Below are 22749 nucleotides of genomic sequence, written 5' to 3'. Positions count from 1 at the left end.
ATGGTCACGTCAAGACAGAGTTACCATGTTGAAAAATTCACTAATGTCGCTAAATTTGCTATAGTTGTTAAAATGTCGAGAAATGCAAAAGACATTACGACTAGCTAGAAACATTGCTAAAGTTTCTGGAGTTTCATTATTAATGTGCCAGAGTCGTCAGAATACAGCTAAGTTTCCTGTAGCTACGTAGAGAATATCGTTGTTGATAGAAGTGAATGGTTGGAGACCTAGCGGACAAAACGCTAGGTTGGCAACTGTACGTCACTTGCCAAGCCTCGTCCTCGCCCATCTTCATTGGAGGTGTAACTTACTGGTCGCATATTCAGTTTGCTTTAATATTCCGCTTCCCTCAGCTTAAGTATTTGTTTATTAGGTAGTCATTGTAAGTTTTTGCGCAGATGTTGGGGGACATCTTCACGTGGTGGCACTGATAATCGGGCAGTTCCACTTCCCTGTTAAACAAATGTTCCATAGCCCACTCCCTATCCCTGGAAAGGAGGGTGGTGGTGTGCAGAAGGCTAATTTCATCTTACTGCCCATCAGCTTTACGGTGGCGTGGGACCACAACAGTAGTGAATGGGATATTGTTAGAGAGACGTGGATCTAAGTGGAAATATTGTAGACCAATAACACTTATTAGAATAAAAGTAAGGAAAAGGGAAAAAAGAACATAGAGACAAATCTAATTAAGATTAACAAATTAGCGTTGCATGCTAGATCTAGAGGTATCGAGTTAGCGACAAGAAATCTAGTAATATTCCCGATACTCTTATTCAGTTTCATTAATATTCTACAGATATATAGTTTGAGTAATATTATAATAGTTTGATCACTTGGGCTATCATTTTCTTTGGAATATTTAGCGACATAGCTTTTTTCACAGCAGATTTTGGGCCAGGGACAGAGTATTGGGATTATGCCTTCTAGCACGTGTTGGCTATTTTGCTTTTCATATTGCACCATACTACTGTCTTGTTTGACAGTGCATATCTCTACCATCGACAGAGATTGCGCAAATAATACAAGGGAATATAAGCTTGTCATGCAGAACTTCTTCGTTAGCCTTTTTTTTTTTTTTTTTTTTTATTACACCATGTTATTTCATTGTATACTGTTAATGTCTTCTTAACACATATAGTTTTCATAAACAACTTATGAAGATATTAACATCGTAAATGTATTAACGTGCTAAATGAAGAAATAAACCAGTTAGGAAAAAGTGCTAGATCCGCTAACATGCAATTGGTAACACTGCTTAGGGCGTGACGGAGTGCGCTTGTGCAGGAATCACGCTGCTTGGCTGTCAACGTACCATATATCTCCTAAATTATGACTGAAAATAAGCTGTCATCATCACCTAACACCACTGACGACGTAAGTTTATCACATTAATTCATGTATGTACTGGACAGTGGATGGTTGGCAATTTTATTATATAATTTTACCAATAATGACGAACCTTAAAATTTTACTCCGTGTTTGGAGAAAGGAATTTGATGTACAGTACTGAAGGAGAAGACTTACAGAATTTTCTCGGAATAAAGTTATTTTCTCACCTTTTTTTCACGCTGCATCTTTAGGTGATAGTAATTTTCCTTAAAAATGCCAGGCATGTTGGCGACGGTCATCGTCTTTGCTATGCATTTCTCGTACACATTGGTTAGATCTTTGGTAGAATTAGCATTTTCTCCAGCAGATAATCTCGCCGCGGACCAGTAGGGCTTCTGTTATCAGTACTACATATTATGTACTATGGGTAAAATTATCGTTTCAACTCCTAACAGAATTACTAGTTTTTGATCCAATTTTTTGATATTCTAGACAATTCTAAGACTTCTATGACAATTTTGCTGCAAATTATTTTTATTTTACTCTTGAAGATAACCTAACCTAACCCAACCATCAGGAGTAAAATAAAAATAATTTGCGATGAAAATGTCAGAAGAAAAGTGTCTTTAGAATTTTCGAAAAAACTGAAAAAATGGATAAAAAACTCTTTCTTGTGTTAGGGGTTGAAACGATAATAGAACCGCACTATGCAACCCTTGCTACTTTATATTATATGACAAACCACTCAAAGATTTTGTTCATTATCATGAAAGGAATTTTATTTACCATATGTACTGAAGGAGCTGGCTTTTTGGGGGGTTGGGGAAGGGGGGATGCTACTCTTGCTTTAATAATTTTGCATGTTTTCCACAGTTAATTCAAGTTTGTGCTGGTAATTGTTTGTTGCCAATTTTGTTATATACCATATTATAAACATTACGGAATTTCTTCTGACAAACCACTCAAAGATTTTATTCAGCATCACAAGAAAGGAATTTTGGTGAAACTGCAGGAGAGCTTCCATATATAGGATTTACAGTCTTTCTTTTTTTCTCTTTCTCAATTAATAATAACCTAATTTTCAGTGTGACAGCTCTAAAAGGTTGTGGAGATACTTAATTTTGAATATAGCTACCAAATATTGTACCTACAACCTCGCCAGTTGTATACGCAAACCGTGGCAGTTGACTACCTACCATGTTGGACTTTCAGGTTAATTTGTCCCCATAGTCAGTCCGTCACTAATCGTTTGTTTCTGTTAACTTAACCTGACAACACTGAACCAAACCTAATATGACCAAACATAACTGAACCTAAGGTATTATGACCTGACCTGATTCAGCCAAACCTAGTTGAACCTAACCAACTAACTGGAATGACTTTGGGATGAATGAGTTTAAAGTCCAAATTGCTCCATTGCCCTTTGTAGGATGCCACTGCTGGTGTCAGCGAACTTGGTTCCCCTTAGTCTATCTATCTATTGCCAAATGCCTTAATCCTGTAAGGGGTGGCCACAAATAAATCGCCTCCTTGTCGCATTGCCCTCCCTCTAGCTCACACCTTTGTCTCATGTAGCGGGACCTCTCCACTCCATCCCTCCATCTCATCCTCGGCCTTCTTCTGTCCTGCCTTAGTATCGTATTATTTTTTCAGACTTAGGGTGTCATAAGTGCATAAAAAAAATTTATAATAACAAATGTTACTTCTGAAGACTGGATGTCATTAATGAATCAACACAGCTTCGTGATGTTCTTGAATATGCAGTCGGTCTTTTATTATTATTATTATTATTAAGTTTTGTAAAGGGTTTTATTTATTTTTACTTATGTAGGCTATTTATGTTTTATTTTTTGTTCAGCACAGGTGTTTTGGCCCCTAAGTCCCCTGTCACAAAGAGAGTGAGAATTGTCATAGCCAGGTGTGGTGAGAAACAGCCCGAATGAAGGCTTGTGTACAGAGGAGATTGGGCCCGGCTAGTGGAGGATCTAACCTGACTCAGCCCAGTAAGAGTACAAGGGTGAGTTGATAAAGTATTCCATCTACAGTATCTGTCTATAGCCAGATGCCGTAATCCCATGAGGGGTGGCCATTTGTCTTTCTGTTTGTCTTTGAGTTATTTTATGGGGAAGGGCACTAGCCCTCCATCAACCCACCTGTTGACACAGGAAACAGGTATAGGTTGGTTATATGGTTACCACCGTGCATTGTAAATGGTTTCCTGGCTTACAGGAAACCATTAGGCTTGCCACTCAGTGTAAAGCCACCTGAAAAGGAAAGAAGAGTAATTAAATGTGACAGGAAAGATGGGAGGAATAGGAAAAGAGAAGGGCAGACTGGCAGACACAGAAAAAGAATGATAAAGGTGAAGGAAGAAGTATGAAGCTCTACACCAGTAGTAAAGCTTGGTGCACTCAGTTTTACCAAATGGGAATGTTAGATGGGAGAGACATGGGTTAGTGCTTGAATTCTTTCTTTTCTCTACTGTTTTTGTCTACTTCCCCCACCTCCCCTAGGTGGGATTTCAGGCACATTTTTGAAAATAAATGAGTACAATAGCATATTCTAGTACCAAAAATAAAAACTTATACCCATTTTACAGTAACTTGGTCCATAATTTTGCATGCTGTTTATTTCACGTCTTTGTTAGAATACAAAGGATAGGAAAGACATTTATTGGAACCCATAGCACCCCATGTAACCGATATTATTATAACCGATGAAAGTCCGGTGGCTTTGTAGTGTCCGTTAAATCTGATATGTGGTCCATCGAGGTATGTTAAATTGCAGGTGTACTGCACTGAACAAATTAAAGCGTAAATAACAATATAATTACAGTAGAATCTCCACTTTTCAGATGACAGCGAAGTATGCAGGTGGTGTGCTGCAAAGGGTGCTGCTTGGGATGTGCATTATTCAGATATCCGTCACCACCTACATCGCCTTTCGGTTGTTTGCCATCACCCGTTTCTCCAGCATACCAAGACTGGACAGTAAAGAGTTGAAAGCTGTTCAGAAGAAAGTGTTAGGTAAGATCTGTATTGTTTTTAAGTCATCAGTACAATGTTGTCATATCTACTGCCATTCATTACTGAGCTTGCATTCATTATAATTCTTTCACAGTAAAGTTGTTAATGAGCACTTAAAAAATTCTCATAACATGCCATTGCTCATAATGAAGCTGTCACGTTGTGCAGTGGGTAATTGCAGTAGAGTAACCTCGTTCTGTCTGGTTGAGCACACCCATCATCCATAGGCAAGCAACTGCCCCATGCAGTGAACTATTGTCCCTTGTGGTGGACAGCACCTTGCCACAGTGAGGCACGGGGAAGACTGTGGAGGTTAGGACCGGACAGGACAGGATAAGATAGACTGGGATAGATTAAGATAGGCAGTTAGGTTAGATTTGGATCAGATAGGTTAGGTTACCGTAGATTAAATTAGGCCAGGTCAGATCTGTTACAGTATTTAACACCAGTAATATTGTGCTTCCCTTTCATTTCCAGACTTTGATATTGGGCAGCAAGAGGCAGCCATTGTGTTAGCTGAACAAGAAGTAAAACCCATGATGCAAGATGGTGAGGTGAAGTGGGATGCAGCTTCCAAGAAGAAAACTGTATGTATTTTATTGGATCATCCTATCAGTCCATTTATCCGTAAATGCCTGTTTATCTGTCTGTGTGTCTGTCTATAGCTAGTATTAAGTTTAGAGGGGGTGCCCACAAACTGATTGTGTCCATATTGCCTCGTCCTCCACTGTCAGGCTGCTCTATCTCCAACTCATCAATATATCTCGTAATCCCATCCCATTTGTCTTGTCTTCAGCCTCCCCCTTTCCCTCTCCATGTCACATACACTTTGGGTGCAAAAGGGGTAGAGTTGTGGAGTAAAGCAGCAGTGGGGATTACTTAAGAAGAAATATGACATCGTTTGATTGATTGGTTGATGAATGGGGTAGAGGAGAGGTGTAGCAGTGGAGAATGAAGAGGAGATAGTGTAGCATCACAGGTATACCCCAGTTTAACGATGCAATTGGTTAGGTAAAAACCCATCGTTAGGTGGGGTATCGTATATCGGGGTAAATTTAACATGGAATGGGGTGCGTTTTTCAGCCCTTGGTCCCCCTCCCCCCCAGCCAAGTCCAAAACCCACTCAAATGAGCCCAAAAACAAGTTGAAAACCAATCTAAATGGCCTAACAGCTGTAAAAGATGCCAACTTAAGCCTAACACATGTAAATAACTCACTAAAACCAACAGATAAAATCTGAAAATCATCAAATGTAAGTGGAAAAAATCAGGTTTACTAAACTGTACCCCAAAATGACAATGTTCACCCCCCATATGGCTAAAACACGTTAATCTAAGTCTAAAAACAGTTCACAAATTAACCTAAACACACAATTTTGGTCTAAAATATCATCAAAATTGATTTAAAAAGTCAAAACCTATCGTTAAACCAAGGTTTGGCCATCGTTAGGTAGGGTATGGTGGTATTTCTACAGCCCATCGTTAAGCTGGCATGTTCCATCTAGGGGTATTGTATATCGAGGTATTACTGTATTTGATTGATGATTTGGCAGGTTAGAGAAGAAGGTGTAGCAATGGGAATGATGAAGGGGATGTGTAGCATTATTTTATTGATGGAATGACTGATTTACAGGGTAGAGGAGATGGTGTAGCAATGGGAATGATGATGAGAAATTGAAACATTATTAGATGGACTAATTGATTGAATAACAGGGTGGAGAAAGTGCAGCAGTAGTGGTGAATGAAGAGGAGAAAGTGTGGCATTATTTGATTGATTGTTTGACAAGGTAAAGGAGAAGGTGCAGCAGAGTGAGGATGAAGAGGAAGTGTAATGTTTGATGGATACATAGGGTAGAGGAGAAGGTGTGGCAGTGGGAAATGATGAAGAGGAAGCATAGCATTATTTGATTGATGGATTAACAGGGTAGAGGAGAAGGCAGATTGGTGGTGGAGGTGTGGAGTAAGGCAGCAGTGGGAGCGTATCTCTGGCACCACATCCTAGAAGGCAAGGAGGCTCTGGATGACAGTATTGCGGGAGCCACTCTTGGAGAAATCATCATGCCTACCTTCACCCTCAGGTATAGATCAGGTAATAGTGACTCTCTTGCTTTCCCATTAATTTCCCCTGTATGGTGTATGGTGATTACCTTTTTCTCCTTTTCTGTGATGGTGTTTTGGTATACTCTTGTGGTGCTAGATATATTGCAACAGAACCCTAGTGATTCAGTGATGAGAGTGATGATGATGACAGTGATGACCTTTCAAATTGTGAAAGCAGATAAAGTGCCCTAGAAATCGTAGCCATGTGTTGTGATGATGGTGGTGATAGTGATGGAGTTGGTGATGATGGTGGTGATTGCCCTCTTCTAGGTCCAGGTGTGGTGCCAGACACGGTGCCACAGAATCCGAGTGGTGTGGTGTTGGTGGTGAATGGGAGGACCGGTGAAAAGGTACAGGAGGCTCGGACATGGCTGCGTCATTTGTCCGCCCTCCCCTCCAAACCACCAACCGTCCTACTGATGCTGGGCAATGAAGTAAGTGAGGGAGAGAGAATAATATAATACAGTAGTGTAGAGTGAATAAGGAACTGATTAATTGCTGTTAAATATTGTCATATTTTACCCTGTGCCATTCACTCTCTTGACGTATGTTTTTATCTGTATCATCCACCTGTTTGTAGCTAGACACGTGAATCTTGGGGGGGTGGGGGGTACGTCATATAGGAATTATCTTCCCGTCCTATGCCATCAGGCTGCCCTCCATCCGGCTCACATTACCCCATTCTTCCACTTCATCCACAGTCTCCTCTCCCCTCCACTTCACTCACATGCACATTTAGTCAATTTATTTTCATCATTTTCTCCTCATGACCAGACCATTGCACAGCACTTCTCTTAATATTTTCTAGTACATCCTCATCAACAGTAAATGTCCCTGAATTTCCTCCCTTGTAAGTCTTTTTCTGTATATAACTCCACGTGCCCTATATAAACTACTGTATTGTGTACTCTTTTCACGTTAACTTGGCTTAAAACTTCCACTTATCTATCTTGAGTGTTGAGATACAATAACACAAGAAGCTACCTTAATTACAAAGAAGTTCTATGGAAGGGATATAAGGCTGTAACATTGTCTTTTTCTGCTGCTGAGCTGTGTGAAATATATTTCGAAAGGTCAAAAATCTGGGCTAAGTTAAGGTGAAAGAAGTACGGTATTATCAACCTCATTCTTCTTTCCACATGACCAGGTGTTCAGACTAAAAATAATTTCATGCCATTTCATTCTCTGTTCTCTTGACTTGGTGAAATACACATGTTGAGTTGGAGATTGGGAATAGTGTAGGTTATGTTGGGTAGGAGAGAGAAACATGTTAGAGCTTGAAGTCTTTATTTTTTCTTAACTGCTGTACTTCACTCCGATGACATTTATTCTAAATTTATTCCCTGTTACCAGAAAAAAAAAAAGAAACAAAAGAAAGGAAAAAAAAAAAAGCTTCATAGAGACTTCTGGAACTTGAGGGATAAAATCGTTAACCCATTCAGTACAAGAGACCTTCCATATGTAGAATAAAATGGCTGGGGGAAGCAAGAATAAGTGTAACTCATACAGCATTGGAGTGACGGGATTAATATTTCAGGCTACACAGAACCCATTTTCAGAGGGTTCTGTGTTGCCCAAAACATTAGAGAAAATAATTCAAGCTCTAACCTGTGTCTCTCTCCCAGCCAACATTTCTACTTGTCATAATGGATTATCTACATATTGTATCTAAGTTCTGTCTATCTGTCTACGGCCCGATGCCCTAATCCCACAAAGGGTGGCCACAGACAAAACACCCCCAAGTTGCTCTGTCACCCACCATTTGACTGCCCTCCTCCCAACTCACTTCCCACCCAGTAAAAACAACTAACTAAACAAGCGAACATATTGTAAGTTAGGGTTATTAAGAGGGAGAGGAGTTGCTAGATAATGTTGTTGTAGAGGTCTTGTTGTGAGGTTCTCTCCTTGTCGGTATCGTTAGCGTTCTCTCACCCTCTTGTCGTCACCTCTCCATATGGCCAAACCAGCTGCTCACACCAGTAATAATCCTTTTGTACCAGGCATGCAACAACAGCTGGGTGGATGCATTCTTGGCCCCACGTGGTCCTGTCGTGGCGGTGTTGCTGACGTACGATGATCCACGTGTTGATAATGTGCGCTTTCACCAGTGGCCTCTTGGTGTTGCTACGTGAGTATATTTATTTTTCTTTCTGTTTCTTCATTCTTTCATTCTTTTTCATCTTTTTTTCTTTTACTCTTTATTTTTCTTTCTTTTTCTGTCATTTATTTATTTTTTATGATTTATTTATTCATTACCTGGTAAGTTTTGACCACTCCCACAACTTGAACAGTAAGTTATGGTTATTTGAATTTCATTGATGCTGAGTCCTGATGTAAGATTGTCCCATTTGCTTTGATGGTAGAGCTTTGAATAATTCATTCTGGTTCATTAAGGAGAGAGAGAAACCCTATGCTGTGAAGTGGTTAATAAAGACTGTATCTAGCCTAACCACTCAAGCTCAAAAAGTCTTTACTGAATTTATTACATGAACATTGAACTTATTCTTTAACCTAACATTCAGCCTAACAAAGCTTGACCTCTGGCCCTATTCAGTCCCTTATTCCTGTGGTCACACACAGATAAGGGACTGAATAGGGAGGCTGCCAGAGATCAGTCTATGTGGAGAACCGCCATTAGGTGACCAAAGCTGACACATGCAATCAATGTTGGAGCTTTTATAGATGATACAATACATTTCACTGTACCGTACCCACAGTGTAATGCAGCCACCCACACCACAACACACCTGCCTCATCCCCTCTGTCACTGCATATCAGACACGCTCCACTATGACCTCACCGTGCTGCATCCTTCTTCCCCTCCCCCCCAACACCAGCACATTTACACAACTCATGAACCATACTATCACACCACAAACACTCCCTCAACATAACAAAAGATCTTCAGTAGCACCCTGTTAAGTGTCTTGAGTTTTTGCAGTACAGTTTCTTCATGTCCAGGTGAGCATGGGATAACAACATTGTTGTCATTGTCTGCCTCTCTATCTGCCTGTATATATGAATGTATCTCTCTCTCTCTCTGTCTAACTACTCCTGTTTGAAAGCTCCCCTTAAAAAGACTTTGACTGATTGGAGATAAAACAAATTTTTTTCATTCATTATCCAATCCTACATTGCCCCATGAGGAGTGTAGGATCCCGGGGCTAGGCAAGTTGGTCCTGACATTTAAGATGAGAGTGACCAGCCTCACTCGTCCCTGAGTGGCATTACTTGAGCAATAAACCCCAACCACTCCTGGATATAAACCTTCACTGGCTCAATCCGATTGGAGCTCCGTAATTACCCACTAAGCCACCAGGCACCATAATTTGGTTATACGGTTACCACCCAGTGTAGTTAATGCTTTCCTGGTTTACAGGAAACCATTTGGCTTGTCACTCAGTGTAGAGTCACCCACAGGCAGAAGGAAGAAGAAAGAATGAAGGAAAGAAAGACAGCAGAGGGAGTGTAAAGTCACCCATAGGCAGAAGGACAAGGAAAGAAAGAAGAGGATGTAAGGAAAATTTTTAAATATTTACTAGTTTACCAATTTGAACAGGTTACTTTCTCTTCCAGGTACAGACAGTTTCCAGTCATAACCGAAGAGATGATCACTGAATATTCTCCAAGGAAGTATGTGTGTAACTTCAGAGCCACGATTCACCCAAACTCAAGCAGGGTGGAGCTGCTGAAGCTGGTGAAAAGTGATCCAGTGGCCTCGAGTCAGTGTATGATTAAAGTGAGAGACACGTGAGTAAGGAGATTAGCCATTCAGCTGTGTTTTTAGAGGTGACAGGAGTTCTTTTTCAATAAATGTTAGAACTGTCCTCTTCAGTCTGCATTTCCCTCCTCTTATTATCTCCAGTCTTTTAAACGTAGCCTGTCCAGGTCTTACAAATGACCTTTTTTTTTTTTTTTTTTTTCCCCCCTCAGTTCTGGAACTCTCTCCTCAATCTTTATTTCCATCTGACTATGATCTCCAGTTGTTTAAATGCAGCATGTCTGGACATCTTGAATGGATCTTATATTTAGCTCCTGTTTGTTTATTTTTTTTCTTTGGAGGAACAAGTCGACAGGCTGTTACCATTTTATTATTGCCTTTGCATGTTGATCTCAGGCATGTTCCATATAGTTTTCCTCTCCTCATCTGGATGTCAAATGAGAGTTCTATCCACCCCCAGCTGGATATCAAATGAGAGTTGTGTCATCATCCCCCCCTCCTCGCCTGGATATCAAATAAGAATCCCCCCCACACACACACATGGATGTCAAATGATAGTTGTATCTTACACTGGTTTTTGTCTTCTCAGCTGGGTGTCAAATGAAAGTTGTGTCATATACAAGGTAGCTCATATATAATGCTTCTCTTGTATTTTGCCATGCAGTTTCTAATGTTATCATTGTCTCCCCTGCATCATTTATGTGTTCACACTGTCACACCCACACTAGCAGACGAACTGTCAACACAACACATTAGATACTACTGAGTGTTTGATGAAGTGCAGTTTTTGGAATACCTTGTCTCGTGTCAGGTGAGAGTTCTATCATACATTTGTTTTCCTTTCCACAGGTGGATGTCAAATGAGAGTTCAGAGTCCATGGATGAGTACGTTCAGTCTCTGCTGGCATCTGAGCTCACCCTGTGTCCTGTTGGCCTCAACGCAGAGACATACAGGTACAGTGTTTGATTATATTGTCTGGTGCTTCATCTTTCATTGCCCCATCTACAGTATAGGGGTGTGAGGCATGGTTACACAATCTGTCTATATCTATCAGTCTGTCTGTCTGCTATACCAAGATGCCTTAATCCAGTAAGGGGTGGCCGCAAATAAGTCATCTATCTCTGTGTCACTTGCCATGAGGCTGCCCTTCCTCCAGCTTACACACCCCTTTCATATATCTGATCACCTCTTCCCAGCATCTCATCATCAGTCTCCCCCTCTCCCCCCTCCATCTCACTAACATACATTCTTCTAGTCAGTAGAAAGAGTATAGTTGATATGTGTTAATCTGTTGTTACAGCTCACCTTTAAAGATGAAAGGTCAACAATTTTAGGCCAGGTTAGAGTGAAAAGAGTGTAGTAGATGGAGAGATGAGAATTTTAGGCCAACTTAGAAAAAAGTATGGCAAGTTGAGTGAGAGAGAAAAAAGTATAGCAAGTTGATCCATATTGCTGAGTATATGAGGTGTGTTAGGCCATGTTAGAGTGAAAAGAGTATAGTAGATAGAGAGATGACAAATTCTGGCCAAGTTAGAGGGAAGAAAGACATAGCTAGTTATTCCATATTGCTGAGTAGCCTATATGAGATGTGTTAGGCCATGTTAGAGTGAAAAGAGTATAGTAGATAGAGAGGTGACAATTTTTGGCCAAGTTAGAGGGAAGAAAGACATAGCTAGTTATTCCGTTGCAGAGTATACGAGGCACTGTCAGCCGGCAGCACCCCAGTCGTTGAGGATATTGCAACAAGGGGGCACTGCGACACAAACCCCTGGAGGCTGCTAAAGAAACACTCACCACCCGTCATATGGATCAAAAACTGGAAACAGCTGCCAAGAATACTGGGCAAAGAACGAAGGTGTGGTAAATAGTATAGTACAAGAATGCAAGTGTGGTAAATAGTCATAGTGGTTGAATAGTTAAGGAATGCTGGTGTGGAAGTGGTAGGATAGTTCTTTCACCTTAACTTGGCTTTGATTTTAGTCCTCTTGCAGCTTATTTCATGTAGCTCAGTGACAGAAAAAGACAGCGGGATGGCACTACATCCTTTATATAGCACATCATTGTGACTAGCATCTTTACCTAGTATTAATCTGTTGGTACAACTCTGTGTGTGTGTGTGTGTGTGCACGCAGTTGTGCCCGTGCACGCGTGAGTGCATGTTTTAATCAAATTACAGCACCTTGAAATAATGCAAATTACTCATTCATTCACTTACTGAACATCTGATTTATTATAAAATGTATTTGTGTTTTAATTTACAGGTACAGCCATCAATATAAATCTCTGCGTCAACTGCGAGTGTCCCATTGGTACGAATGGTTCAAACTTAAGATGAGAGACAAGTTCATATCCATCGTAACATCATCTTTACTACGACCAGATTGAACCACACTGCAAGGCTCATGGGGATGTCGGGGCAAAGCTTTAGTTCTGTTAGTAAGGTACCAAAGAATTGTGTTTTTCAGTAGCACATTGATTTTTATGTTTTTATAGAGTTCATTCCAAAGTAGAATTGGTGGTGGTGGTGTGGATGTGAACCCAGTGGACTGCAGGTTTAAGTTGCCATTCTCCTGCAGTCCATCAGCCTTTTAGGGGACAAGGAAGTAGTTGGGGGATGTTTGTCTGACCAGGCAGCTATCCACCTGGTTATATTTGTGCCACTACATGAAGGCATCTCTCCACAGCACCAAAGTAGAAGTACCCTGCTATGACTCATACCCCTCCACACCTTCACATATTACTGTAACTCCACTATCAGTATCTGTAGTCCTGCCAATTCATAAGTAAAGCAATAAGTGGTAGGAGTTAATGTCTGTATGTATTAAACATTTGTTGCAGCTGGCATTCACCAACCAAGGCAATCTCAGGCATTAGCGAGAACAGGCTTTTCTTTTTTTAAATGTACATGTACAGTATATTTATGTCACTCAGTGATTTCTTCTGAGTAACAGTACATATTGTCAAAATCCAGGCTTAGATACTTTCATTGTTACAAATCTTATTACTTATCTCAAATTTCTTTTTTTTCCCCAATAGCTCTTATCAACTGTTGGGAAGTAATTAACTGGTTTAACCATTTGATTTTAGCTTTCAGTCCATAGAAAACATTAAGTGTGCTGTGACTAACTCCAGTATGGGGATTCTTTGATGGTATGGTGTCATTTTTATATATGTATGTACTGTACTGCATTAGGGGGTTTAGACCAGAATGTAACTATACGTTGAGAGTGAATGGCAGGAAAAAGCCAGTTCATACCTTGGCGAAACGTTTTTAAATTCTGCCATAAGACTCGGGGAGTACGGGCGGTGTGAAAGGGTGTCAGTCCTAGTAGAGTGTAATTGGGACTTTACAGTAGGCAAGTTTTGTAGAATACAATAAGGTAGTTTGGTAGAGAAGTTGTTTAGAAGTAGCTGTTGTAAAGGATGATGGCGTAAGATTTTTTTAGAAACTCAAGGTTTACACATGGTGAATTGTAAGTAGAAAATGCCATATTAACATGCGTATTGTTGTCAGCCATTATGGAGGTGAAATTCTTATGGGTAAATTCTGAAACCATTTTCACCCATTAGGTCTTCATTAATTGCAGCTCCTTAATAGTTGAGAAATGCAGCCATATTGATACAGCATTTAACACTCATATTTAGAGAGAGAAAAGGAAGAATCTCACAGTGCACCCATGTATGACTGATATCTCTGGTGCTGTTGCTTTCAAGTGAAGTATTAACCTATAGCTGTTTGTTGTAGGTAGTATATTTAGTCTCTCTCACTCAGTCACCACAGATTACAGGTTATGTTACAGCCTGTTTGTGCAGAATTTGCGCTTATGTAACAGGTTCTGTGTCTGATGAGTGACAAATGTGAGAGAATGCTTGGATAGGTAAGATTATTTATATGGTTTCATTTTTATTGTCAGAGAGATCTTCATACAGCTCTTTTACCATTTACGAAGAATGTTTTGAGTGTTTATGAAGAGTAGCTTGATATGAATACCCACACGTGCAAGAGGGTTAGTGCTTGGGTAGAAGGTGGGGTTAGTACTGTATTTTAATCCAGTATTCTCAGTTAGATTTACAGACAGCACATGCCATTTACGAATTTTACAAAATGTGTATACAAAAGTGTTTACTAAAAGAAGTTTGATATGGACATTGACACCCGTAAGAGGGTTAGTGCTTGGGTAGAAGAGGGGGATTAGGACTGTAATTTAATCCCAGTATTCTCACATAGATTTACAGACAGCTTTTACCATTTATGAAGAATGTTTACGAAGAGTTTTTAGACGTTAACGCTGATGCATGCGCTAGGGTTGATGCTTGTGTACTGGGTTAGGTCAGCACTAGTTTACCAAGATTCTCAGGTAGATCTTCAGACTGCTTATATGCTGTATGTGAAACACAGAGGAACATGCAGGTAAGAGGTGGTGCTTATATAGGAGGTGAGTTCATGTATGCAGTATAATTGGACAGCTTTTGTACTGTTTATAAAATACATTGATTTGAAAACTGACGTATGAGAGGGAATTTGACGAAACACATTGATGCGAACATTGACACTTCCATAGAGGGTTGATGCTTACATAGAAGCTGTGTTCGTTGATGTGTATGGAGTATTATCGGACAGGTATCGTACCATTTATAAAACCATTTGATTTGAAAATTAATGTGTGAGAGGGACTTTGATGAAACACATTGATGTGCACAGTGACACTTGTGTAGAGGGTTGATGCTTATATAGAAGGTGAGTTGATGTATGCAGTATGATCGGACAGCTCATGTACAATTTATGAAACCGATTTGAGAATTGACTTGTGAGAGGGGTCTTGAGGGAACACAATGATGCGAACACAGATATATTCAAAAGAGTTGGTGTGTTTGTGTGTGTGTGTAGAAGTAGAGTTGATCAGCATAGTTTCCACAGTATTATCAGGCAACTCTTATACTCTTTGTGAAATGTTTTGGAAATTGACGTGTGAGAGGGGAATTTGACGAAACACATTGATACGAACGTTGATGCTTGTGAGAGAGTTGATGCTTGTGTAGGTGAGCTGATGGCTGTAGTTTGCCCAGAATTTTCACATAGCTCTTGTGGCATTTAGGAAACACAATAGGAACATTGATACCTAAGAACGATGTTGACGATATACGTTAATTTAATCATTGATGCTTTTGAGATGGTTGATGCTTGTGTAGGTGAGCTTATTGATTAGATTTACCCCCAGTAGTATCAGACTCTCTCTCATTATGAAGCATATTGATAAAAACAGTGATGTGCGAGAGGAACGTCGACAAGATACACGAACTTAAGCATTGATGCAATTGAGAGGGTTGGTGTTTATGTAGAAGATGATCTGATTGATGTAGTTTACTTGGTATTCCCAGCTCTTTTACCATTGATAAAAACATTGACGTACAAGAGGGACGATGACAAAATGTGTTAACTTAATCATTGACACAGTTGAGAGGGTTGGTGCTTATGTAACAGATAATATGATTGTTGAAGTTTACCCAAAATTTCACCGACATCTTTCCTTCCATTTATGGAACACATTAATTTGAACATTGACACTTGTTGAGATGGCTGGTACATGTAGGTGATGAGCTTATTGATGTAGTGTTTGTAGTATACTCAGGTAGATTTTCACACAGTTTTTGTGCCATATATAATCAGCATTCTGTTACATAATTTCAGTTAGTCTTTCATGTATGGTTGGCAAAAGTCTGGTTGGTTTTTGAGCTTCTTTCCATGGACTTTGATGGTTAGGCTTGTATTCTGGCATAAGATGTCCCCCCTAGCAGTTTATTCCTTTGTTTGGCACTGGAATAATGATGTGTGTTATTTATGCAATCTGCCATAATGGTAACAAGACATAAATGACAAAAGAATATTGGTAAGGTGAAGCATATAAAATAAATCACTGAAGGCAAGATGCTAGGAAGCGTGTTTAATTATTGAGAATACCCCCGTCTCTTGAATTTGCAGGGATGAAATGATGAAATGGATGATTATATTTGGCAAGAGATCACCATCATCATTGTTGTCTGCTTTGAATTTTATGTCTGTTTTTCTATAGCCAGCGCCTTAGTCCTGAAGGGTTGGCCAGAAACCTATGGCGTCTATGTCACATTGTCCTCTGCCCTTCCTCCAACCTTCTATCCCCTGTGTCACATACCTCTTCACCTCACCCCCTCCATATCATCCTTGGTTTCCCCCATCCTCTTCCTCCTCCCTCCTCCTCACCTCAGGTTGCCTTCGCGTCGACTCAAACCCCTCGTTCTTCTCCACTTCATCCCTCCATCTCAGCCTCAGTCTCATCCACTTCCTCCCACCTTCCAGCTCTCATATACTCTCCTAGTTAGTCTCTCCACTTTACCACATGGCCAAACCATCTCAAAATCCTGATGCTTCCCACCATCCACAGTAACACCACAGCACTTTTTCACTGCATGGTGTTGCTAATTCTCAAAATCCAGTGGAGAGAAAAGCTAGAGAAGTTACAGGACATAGTTGCCGATAGTGCACTGGTAATTGTGAAGCAATGAAGCAAGATTTACTCGTATCTCTCCCCTTCAGCCTGAGGACATATTGTTACTATGTTCTTAGTTTCTCTGCGTGGCCATTTTTTCCACCTGAAGGTGAGGTGTTGTTGTTGTTGAGTAACCTTGCTCTGTCTGGCTGAGCAAACCCATCAGCCACAGGCAGGCAGCTGCAGGGTCATCCCATGCTTTGAACCAGTGCTTCTCTGTGGTAGGCAGCACCACACCATAACGAGGCATGTGGATTGGTGTGGAGGTTTGAATCTTGAGTGGATCCTGTATTTGCATCTCCACCCTGTTTACATGGGCATCACAGTAGGCTCCACATCACCCCATTCCTTTGGTTATATGGTTACCACCCAGCATAGTAAATGGTTTCCTAGGTTACATGAAACCATTAGGGATGTCACTTAGTGTAGAGCCACCTGAAGTAGAAAGAAGCCTAATGGTTTGTGAGACAGGATCCAAAAACAAGGAGAGGAAATGTATGAAGGTGGGTGAACTATCAGCAGCATGGCCAGTGAGGTGACAGTAAATACTCCTGTTTTTAGTCAAAGATGTTCCTGTAATTGAATACTCATGTTAGCCAGTACAGAACACTACTGTATGTATTTTGTTTTTCCCACCTAGTTATTTAGAGGGAAATAGGATGACGATTAGGATATCACCGTCAGTCATCACCATCAGGATTGTTATTACCACTACCACCACATCATTACCATCATCATCACCTTGTCATCACCACCAAATGCTTCCCTTTCCCAGCTTAGGATCACAGAGACTTTTTGAGCAGCAGATCACTTTTTGAACGACTTTGCCTATCATATCCCTTTCCAATGTAAAAAGTCCGTGGAAAGTTGAACGCAGTTGTCTATAGAGAGCAAAAATGAATTAGGAAATGATTTAAATTGTAAGAGGTGTCTGGTAATATAACTTCAGAGCTGCAGTATGTATAATAGTGTTTTATTAGCTGTGACTACACTTAAACCACTATACAGTAGTTATATACTGTACGACTTATGCCAGAATGCTTTTAGATGACATTTATGCTTAAGATAGTACTTAAATCCATACGTTTCAGTTTCACTTAAGGTCACTGATGAGGAGCCTACATGTGGTGGTGATGTGCACTCAGGGTGAAGCAACTGCCATGTCCACCCAGGAACCAAACTCATATTCCCTGCACCTTGACATGGGAAGGATCCTGGTGCAACCCTAGTGAGGCGGTGTCTACCACAAGGGGCTGCTGGATCCCTACATGGTGTAATACTGTACCTTGTAGGACAGTTCCACAGAATGAGTTGCTCATAGGTGGGGAGACTAGGGTTAAGCAGCAACTAATTGGTCTCATGGAAGCTGAACAAAACTCTGGTAATAGTGACAAAAATATATCTTCAGGATAAAGTAGTCAGTAATACTGCTGTAACCTAGCTGTGTTTAGCTTTATAATGCAATCTCTGTTGATACTCATTTTTTAATAAAAATAATGAAGCACATTAATGCTTTTATTCTGGGTCATATTAAACATTGTGAGTTACGTCTATTCCTGAATAACTTAATAGTACTCCAGAAATTAGCTGTGTTTAGTTTATATTGAGGTATCATTTGTTACTCATTTTTCAAGTAAAAAAATACAAAACCATGCAGTACTAGATACAGTTCTTTCAGTTTAGGTAATGAATTAATAAAGCTGAATATTAATTCAGTAGTTAACAGTGTTTAGGTCTATAATGGTTGGCACAGTTGACAAGTGCTGGAGCTAAGCAGTTGCAGTGTCCACCTAAGGGCCAAATCTATTCATACTTACCTGCACCTCACTTTTGTAAAATTTTTACTTTGTGGCAGCATCTCCATGTAATCATCAGCAACTAGCCATTTTGTGCTGAATAGAATAGAAATGTTTGCTCTTTAAACTAATTGTTTTGCCTTGTTGATTTTGGCTAGGTATTCTTAGTTTTTGTATAAATAGATGGATAGGATGTTGTAGATAGACTGTTGTAGAGAGATTCGTGTCATCAGCTATATAGATGCATGTAAACCTAAGCCATCTCGCATTGTACATGAAAAATATCACTTGTCTCCATCTAGATATCCGTAGTTTATAATAAACTGAAAAAGGGATGAAAAGTTGGGCCGAGGCCAGGAGAGTGAATTACAGCACTAGGTTATAATCAAAAGTAATAAAAATATTAATGCAGCCTTATTCTTGCCTTGATCTTTAAAAGACTTCTGGCAGTATCTTTTGTTCTGAGGACTGCACAGTTTGCCGGTGTGGAAATGATAATGGTAGTAAGAACTAAATGAAGCAGGAAACGGATATAGTGAGCAGTGTGTGAAGAATGAAGGAAAGATAGTGAACAGTGGGGATGTTAAAGACGCCTGGAAAGAACTTTAACCGGTTGTTTATATAGACTGGGACAGGGAATGTTGGAATCAGGAGATCCAGTGTCTGGTCCTTGGCCCTTGATTGACGCTGCTACTGTGAGCAGGGCAATAGGCAGGATGGGGGTGGGGAAGGCAGCAAGTGTGTCTGGGAAGAGTTCTGAAATGAAGACCTCAGGAGATATAGGAGTAGGGTTAATTGCTGACTTGATAAATAAGATTATATACGAGTGTTGTCCCCGATTGCTGGCCGAAGCGTGCGACTGTAAATGTGTAAAAGGGGAAGGGTGATGCCCTGAAAAAACGAAATTATAGAGGCATAAAGCTTTTGGACCAGATAACGAAGGAAGCCGAGAGTTCTAGAAAGTATGATTAGAGAAGAGTGAATACTGGTGCAAGGCAGTTTGGGTTTATGCCAGGCAAAGGGACCGCTGATGCCATACTCGTTGTTGAACAGCTTCGGGAAAAATACTGTATATAGGAAAGAAAAGGGATCTGTACTTTGTTCTTTATTGACTTGGAGAAAGTCCTTGACGGAGTTTCTAGGGAGGGGAAGTACAGGGTAGGCACTAAGAAAACTTGGGATTGAGGAATGGCTGGTAGGGTGGATATGGCCTTGTACAGTACGTGGGTGCTTGCACCCATGTGAGAATGGATTTGACGAGTTGTTAATGTTGGTGTGCATCAGCTATAATAGGACTTTGGCACTCAGGCAGAAAGTAGCAGGGGAAATAGTTAAATGCATGTGAAGATAACTAGGTAGTCACCTAAAAAATTAGGAATGAAGCAATGTTAACTAATTATTGGTGGAAGGGATAGACGCTGGATTGAGTCGAAGCAAGATAAGCAAGAGTGCCCACTTTTAAGCCCCGTCCACACTAGCGGACAGCGACTGTCAGGCTCGAGTCAGAAGTCCGTCCATCATCGGAGAATTTGTGGCAGGTTTGGCGGATCAGACTACTGTGTAGCAGATTCCGTAAGTCTTTGCGTGCTAGTGTGGAGTGCCCATATCCGTGCCGGAAATGCTCAGCCATGTAAAACTGCGAATTGGGCCTGGTTCAGGAGATTTAGATAAAACCAACATGAACAAGTCCAAGGAAGTAACTGATGGAAATTTAAATGTATTAATAGTTCTTGGGGGAATTCTAAAAGCACTAATGCCAGTGGTGTCTGGTTCAGAGATCTCCATTCATCGATTGTGGGTCTGGTCAACCACCGATTTTAAATTTTTTTTACTTAATTTTTCAGTACGAAAGATTTAATTACCCTGGTGGGTGTTAGCCGATTGGTGTTTATTTCGACAACCTAAGCAGTCATCATGCATCAAATTACCATGGGCAAGGATCAGCATCCTTTAAATGCATTGAATCTTAATTAAGAGGCTTGTTTTTGGTATATAAATTTTTTTTAACTATTACTACGGTTTTTAGTTTGGGAGTAATATCCCAGTTCTTCCCGTAGGGGTGTTTGTCCCATTGCCATTTGTACCCCGTTTAGACAAATTTGATTTTTATGTTACGTATTTTACTTTACTCATTTTGGTAATGAATGGTGATAACCTAACTGCTTGAGAGGTTAATTTATTTTCCAAGCCATTGTTTCAGGAGAAATTTATACCGACTCGAGAAGGTGGTTTTATTACTAAACTTTAATCCGAGACATAACTTAGTGTTCATAATTAAGGTTTTGCATACGTTAAAGTTAAATATCCAAAGGCTTTCCTGCCCCTTTTTTTAGTCATTTGTCCACTGTTCTTGTACCCTCGTGGATGGAGATGTTTCCCCCCATTACTCCCTGTTGCTTTGACATTTCTGGTCAGGTGGAAATTATTTTCTTTGGCCTTGTATAGTCTGATCCATCTTCCTGCCCTCAGGAAGAGAGTTTGTCTACCTTCTGCCTTCCAAGAAGTTATATTAATGCTTTTAAGAGTTCTATAACCCCTTTGTGCCTTTATATTAAAGTAGTCCTTCCTGACATGCTTATGTTCTCGATATGACGAAACCCTTTGTAGTAGACAAACGAGGAGTGCTTAGTTGCTTGAAGCTTTGCCCCACGATGATCATATCTGGAAATAGAAAATTTTGAAGGCCATATTGAACTACTAATGAAGAGTGTTCTCTTACCAAAAAAGTGATACTAGCTGCCTCCAGGAACGATTTTATAAGAAACTCGTTATTCTGTAGCTTCACTTAAATATTGAGAAAGAAAAATTTTTGAAATATATACAATATTATCCCCCCCACACCTCTTGTTAAAAAAACCCATCAAACATTGCATAGCCTATATAAAATCTTAAACCTAAACTTATTTACCTTTACGAAGAGTGTAGAGAGTGTTGTTCTTTTCGTTTGTGTATCAGGACTGAGAGGTTATGGGTGTCTACCTCCTGACATTACCTCGGTTCCAGCTTTCCAGCCAATCATTTTCCAGGCTGCAGTTCACAGCTTCGAATCTTAGTTGATTGTTTTCAAAGTTCCGAATCTCAACCAGTCATTTTTAGAGGTGTATTTCAAAGCTTCGAATCATAGTAGTTTTTAAAGGTGCCATTCAGAACTTCAAATCGGTGCCAGTCGTTTTTAAAGATGTCTTCACTACTTCGAATCCTTGTCAGTTTTTTTTTTTTTTTTTCGAAGGTGCTATTCAGGTTTAAACCCTGGTCAGTTTCAGAGGTGCAGTTCAGAGTTTCGAGTCCTGGTGGTTTCTCATCACCACGTGGAATGTATTAACTGTTAGTAGTTTGTCGGAATTCCGTATTCGTTTTAATAAAAGATCTTAATTTCTTCCTTGTGGAATTTCCATAACTGAAATATGAAGCATTATTATTATTTACGTTGTTGCTCGGTTTACTTTTGCTGTAATTAATATCTTCCATGAGTAATACTCCATAACTGAAATTTCATCATTTTGTGAGTGTGTGTGTGTGTGTAATTCACCGGGTCGGTCAGGATCACTTGATGGTCGTGATCGTCAGCTTTTATCCTCCCGGAAGGGAGCTGAGAGCTCATATAGTCCGATCTAAGGGCAAGGACACACGCACACACCCGTCCCCTTGCTCCAGGGGGACTAACCACCCACTTCGTCAGTGAAACTTTTCGCAACCTGAGCGAGGCGCGAACTCCCGTCCACCAGTTGGCAAGCGAGAACGTTACCACTGCACCAGCGAGCGGTGTGTGTGTGTGTGTGTGTGTGTGTGTGAGCTGTATAAATGAAGATAAAAGTGCAGAGAAACCGTCCTCTGAATGTGAACCATGTGGAATGCAGGCTGAAGTTGCTCTCCCCTGCTGTACACCATCCTCCTTTTGGGGATAGGGAGGGAACAGAGGGACATTAATATTACCAGGATGTGGAGCGGCTCTGCTATATCAGTGCCACCACGTGAAGGCGTCCCTCCAGAATTCAGGTTATAGGAAACGCATTATACCACACGATTTTCTCCGAGCGTAATACAGATAGCTAAACTAACACCTCTTCCTAAGCGATTTATTTTGCTTACTACACCTTACTGCCCTCTTTTGCGGTACATAAGTCTTTCTAATATCGCTATACTCTGCATATGTAATGTACAGAAGGATATTAACCAGCCATATTCAGAAATAAATCGCTGAGGAAGAGGTGTTAAGGAGTTTCCTTAGCTGAGGGGTTGAGGACGTGGATGCA

At 40.4% G+C, this 22749-nt stretch overlaps 1 protein-coding gene across 1 annotated transcript; it reads left to right on the top strand.

The window, feature by feature from the left end:
* Positions 1-4085: 4085 nt before the first annotated feature.
* Positions 4086-12561, top strand: LOC145397243 (ribitol-5-phosphate xylosyltransferase 1-like). Its single transcript, XM_080270438.1, has 10 exons — positions 4086-4100; positions 4184-4355; positions 4833-4970; positions 6291-6443; positions 6725-6888; positions 8455-8582; positions 10031-10204; positions 11025-11129; positions 11867-12031; positions 12438-12561. Exons 1-10 carry the CDS (start codon positions 4086-4088, stop codon positions 12559-12561), a joined length of 1338 nt encoding a protein of 445 aa, XP_080126564.1.
* The last annotated feature ends 10188 nt before the right edge of the window (positions 12562-22749 follow it).

This window comes from Coenobita brevimanus, chromosome 40 (genome assembly GCF_032717465.1).
Source record: "Coenobita brevimanus isolate Jiangsu-jjx chromosome 40, ASM3271746v2, whole genome shotgun sequence".
NCBI lineage: Eukaryota > Metazoa > Arthropoda > Malacostraca > Decapoda > Coenobitidae > Coenobita > Coenobita brevimanus.
Note: the sequence above shows the minus strand (reverse complement) of the source record. Positions and strands in the feature narration are given on the sequence as shown.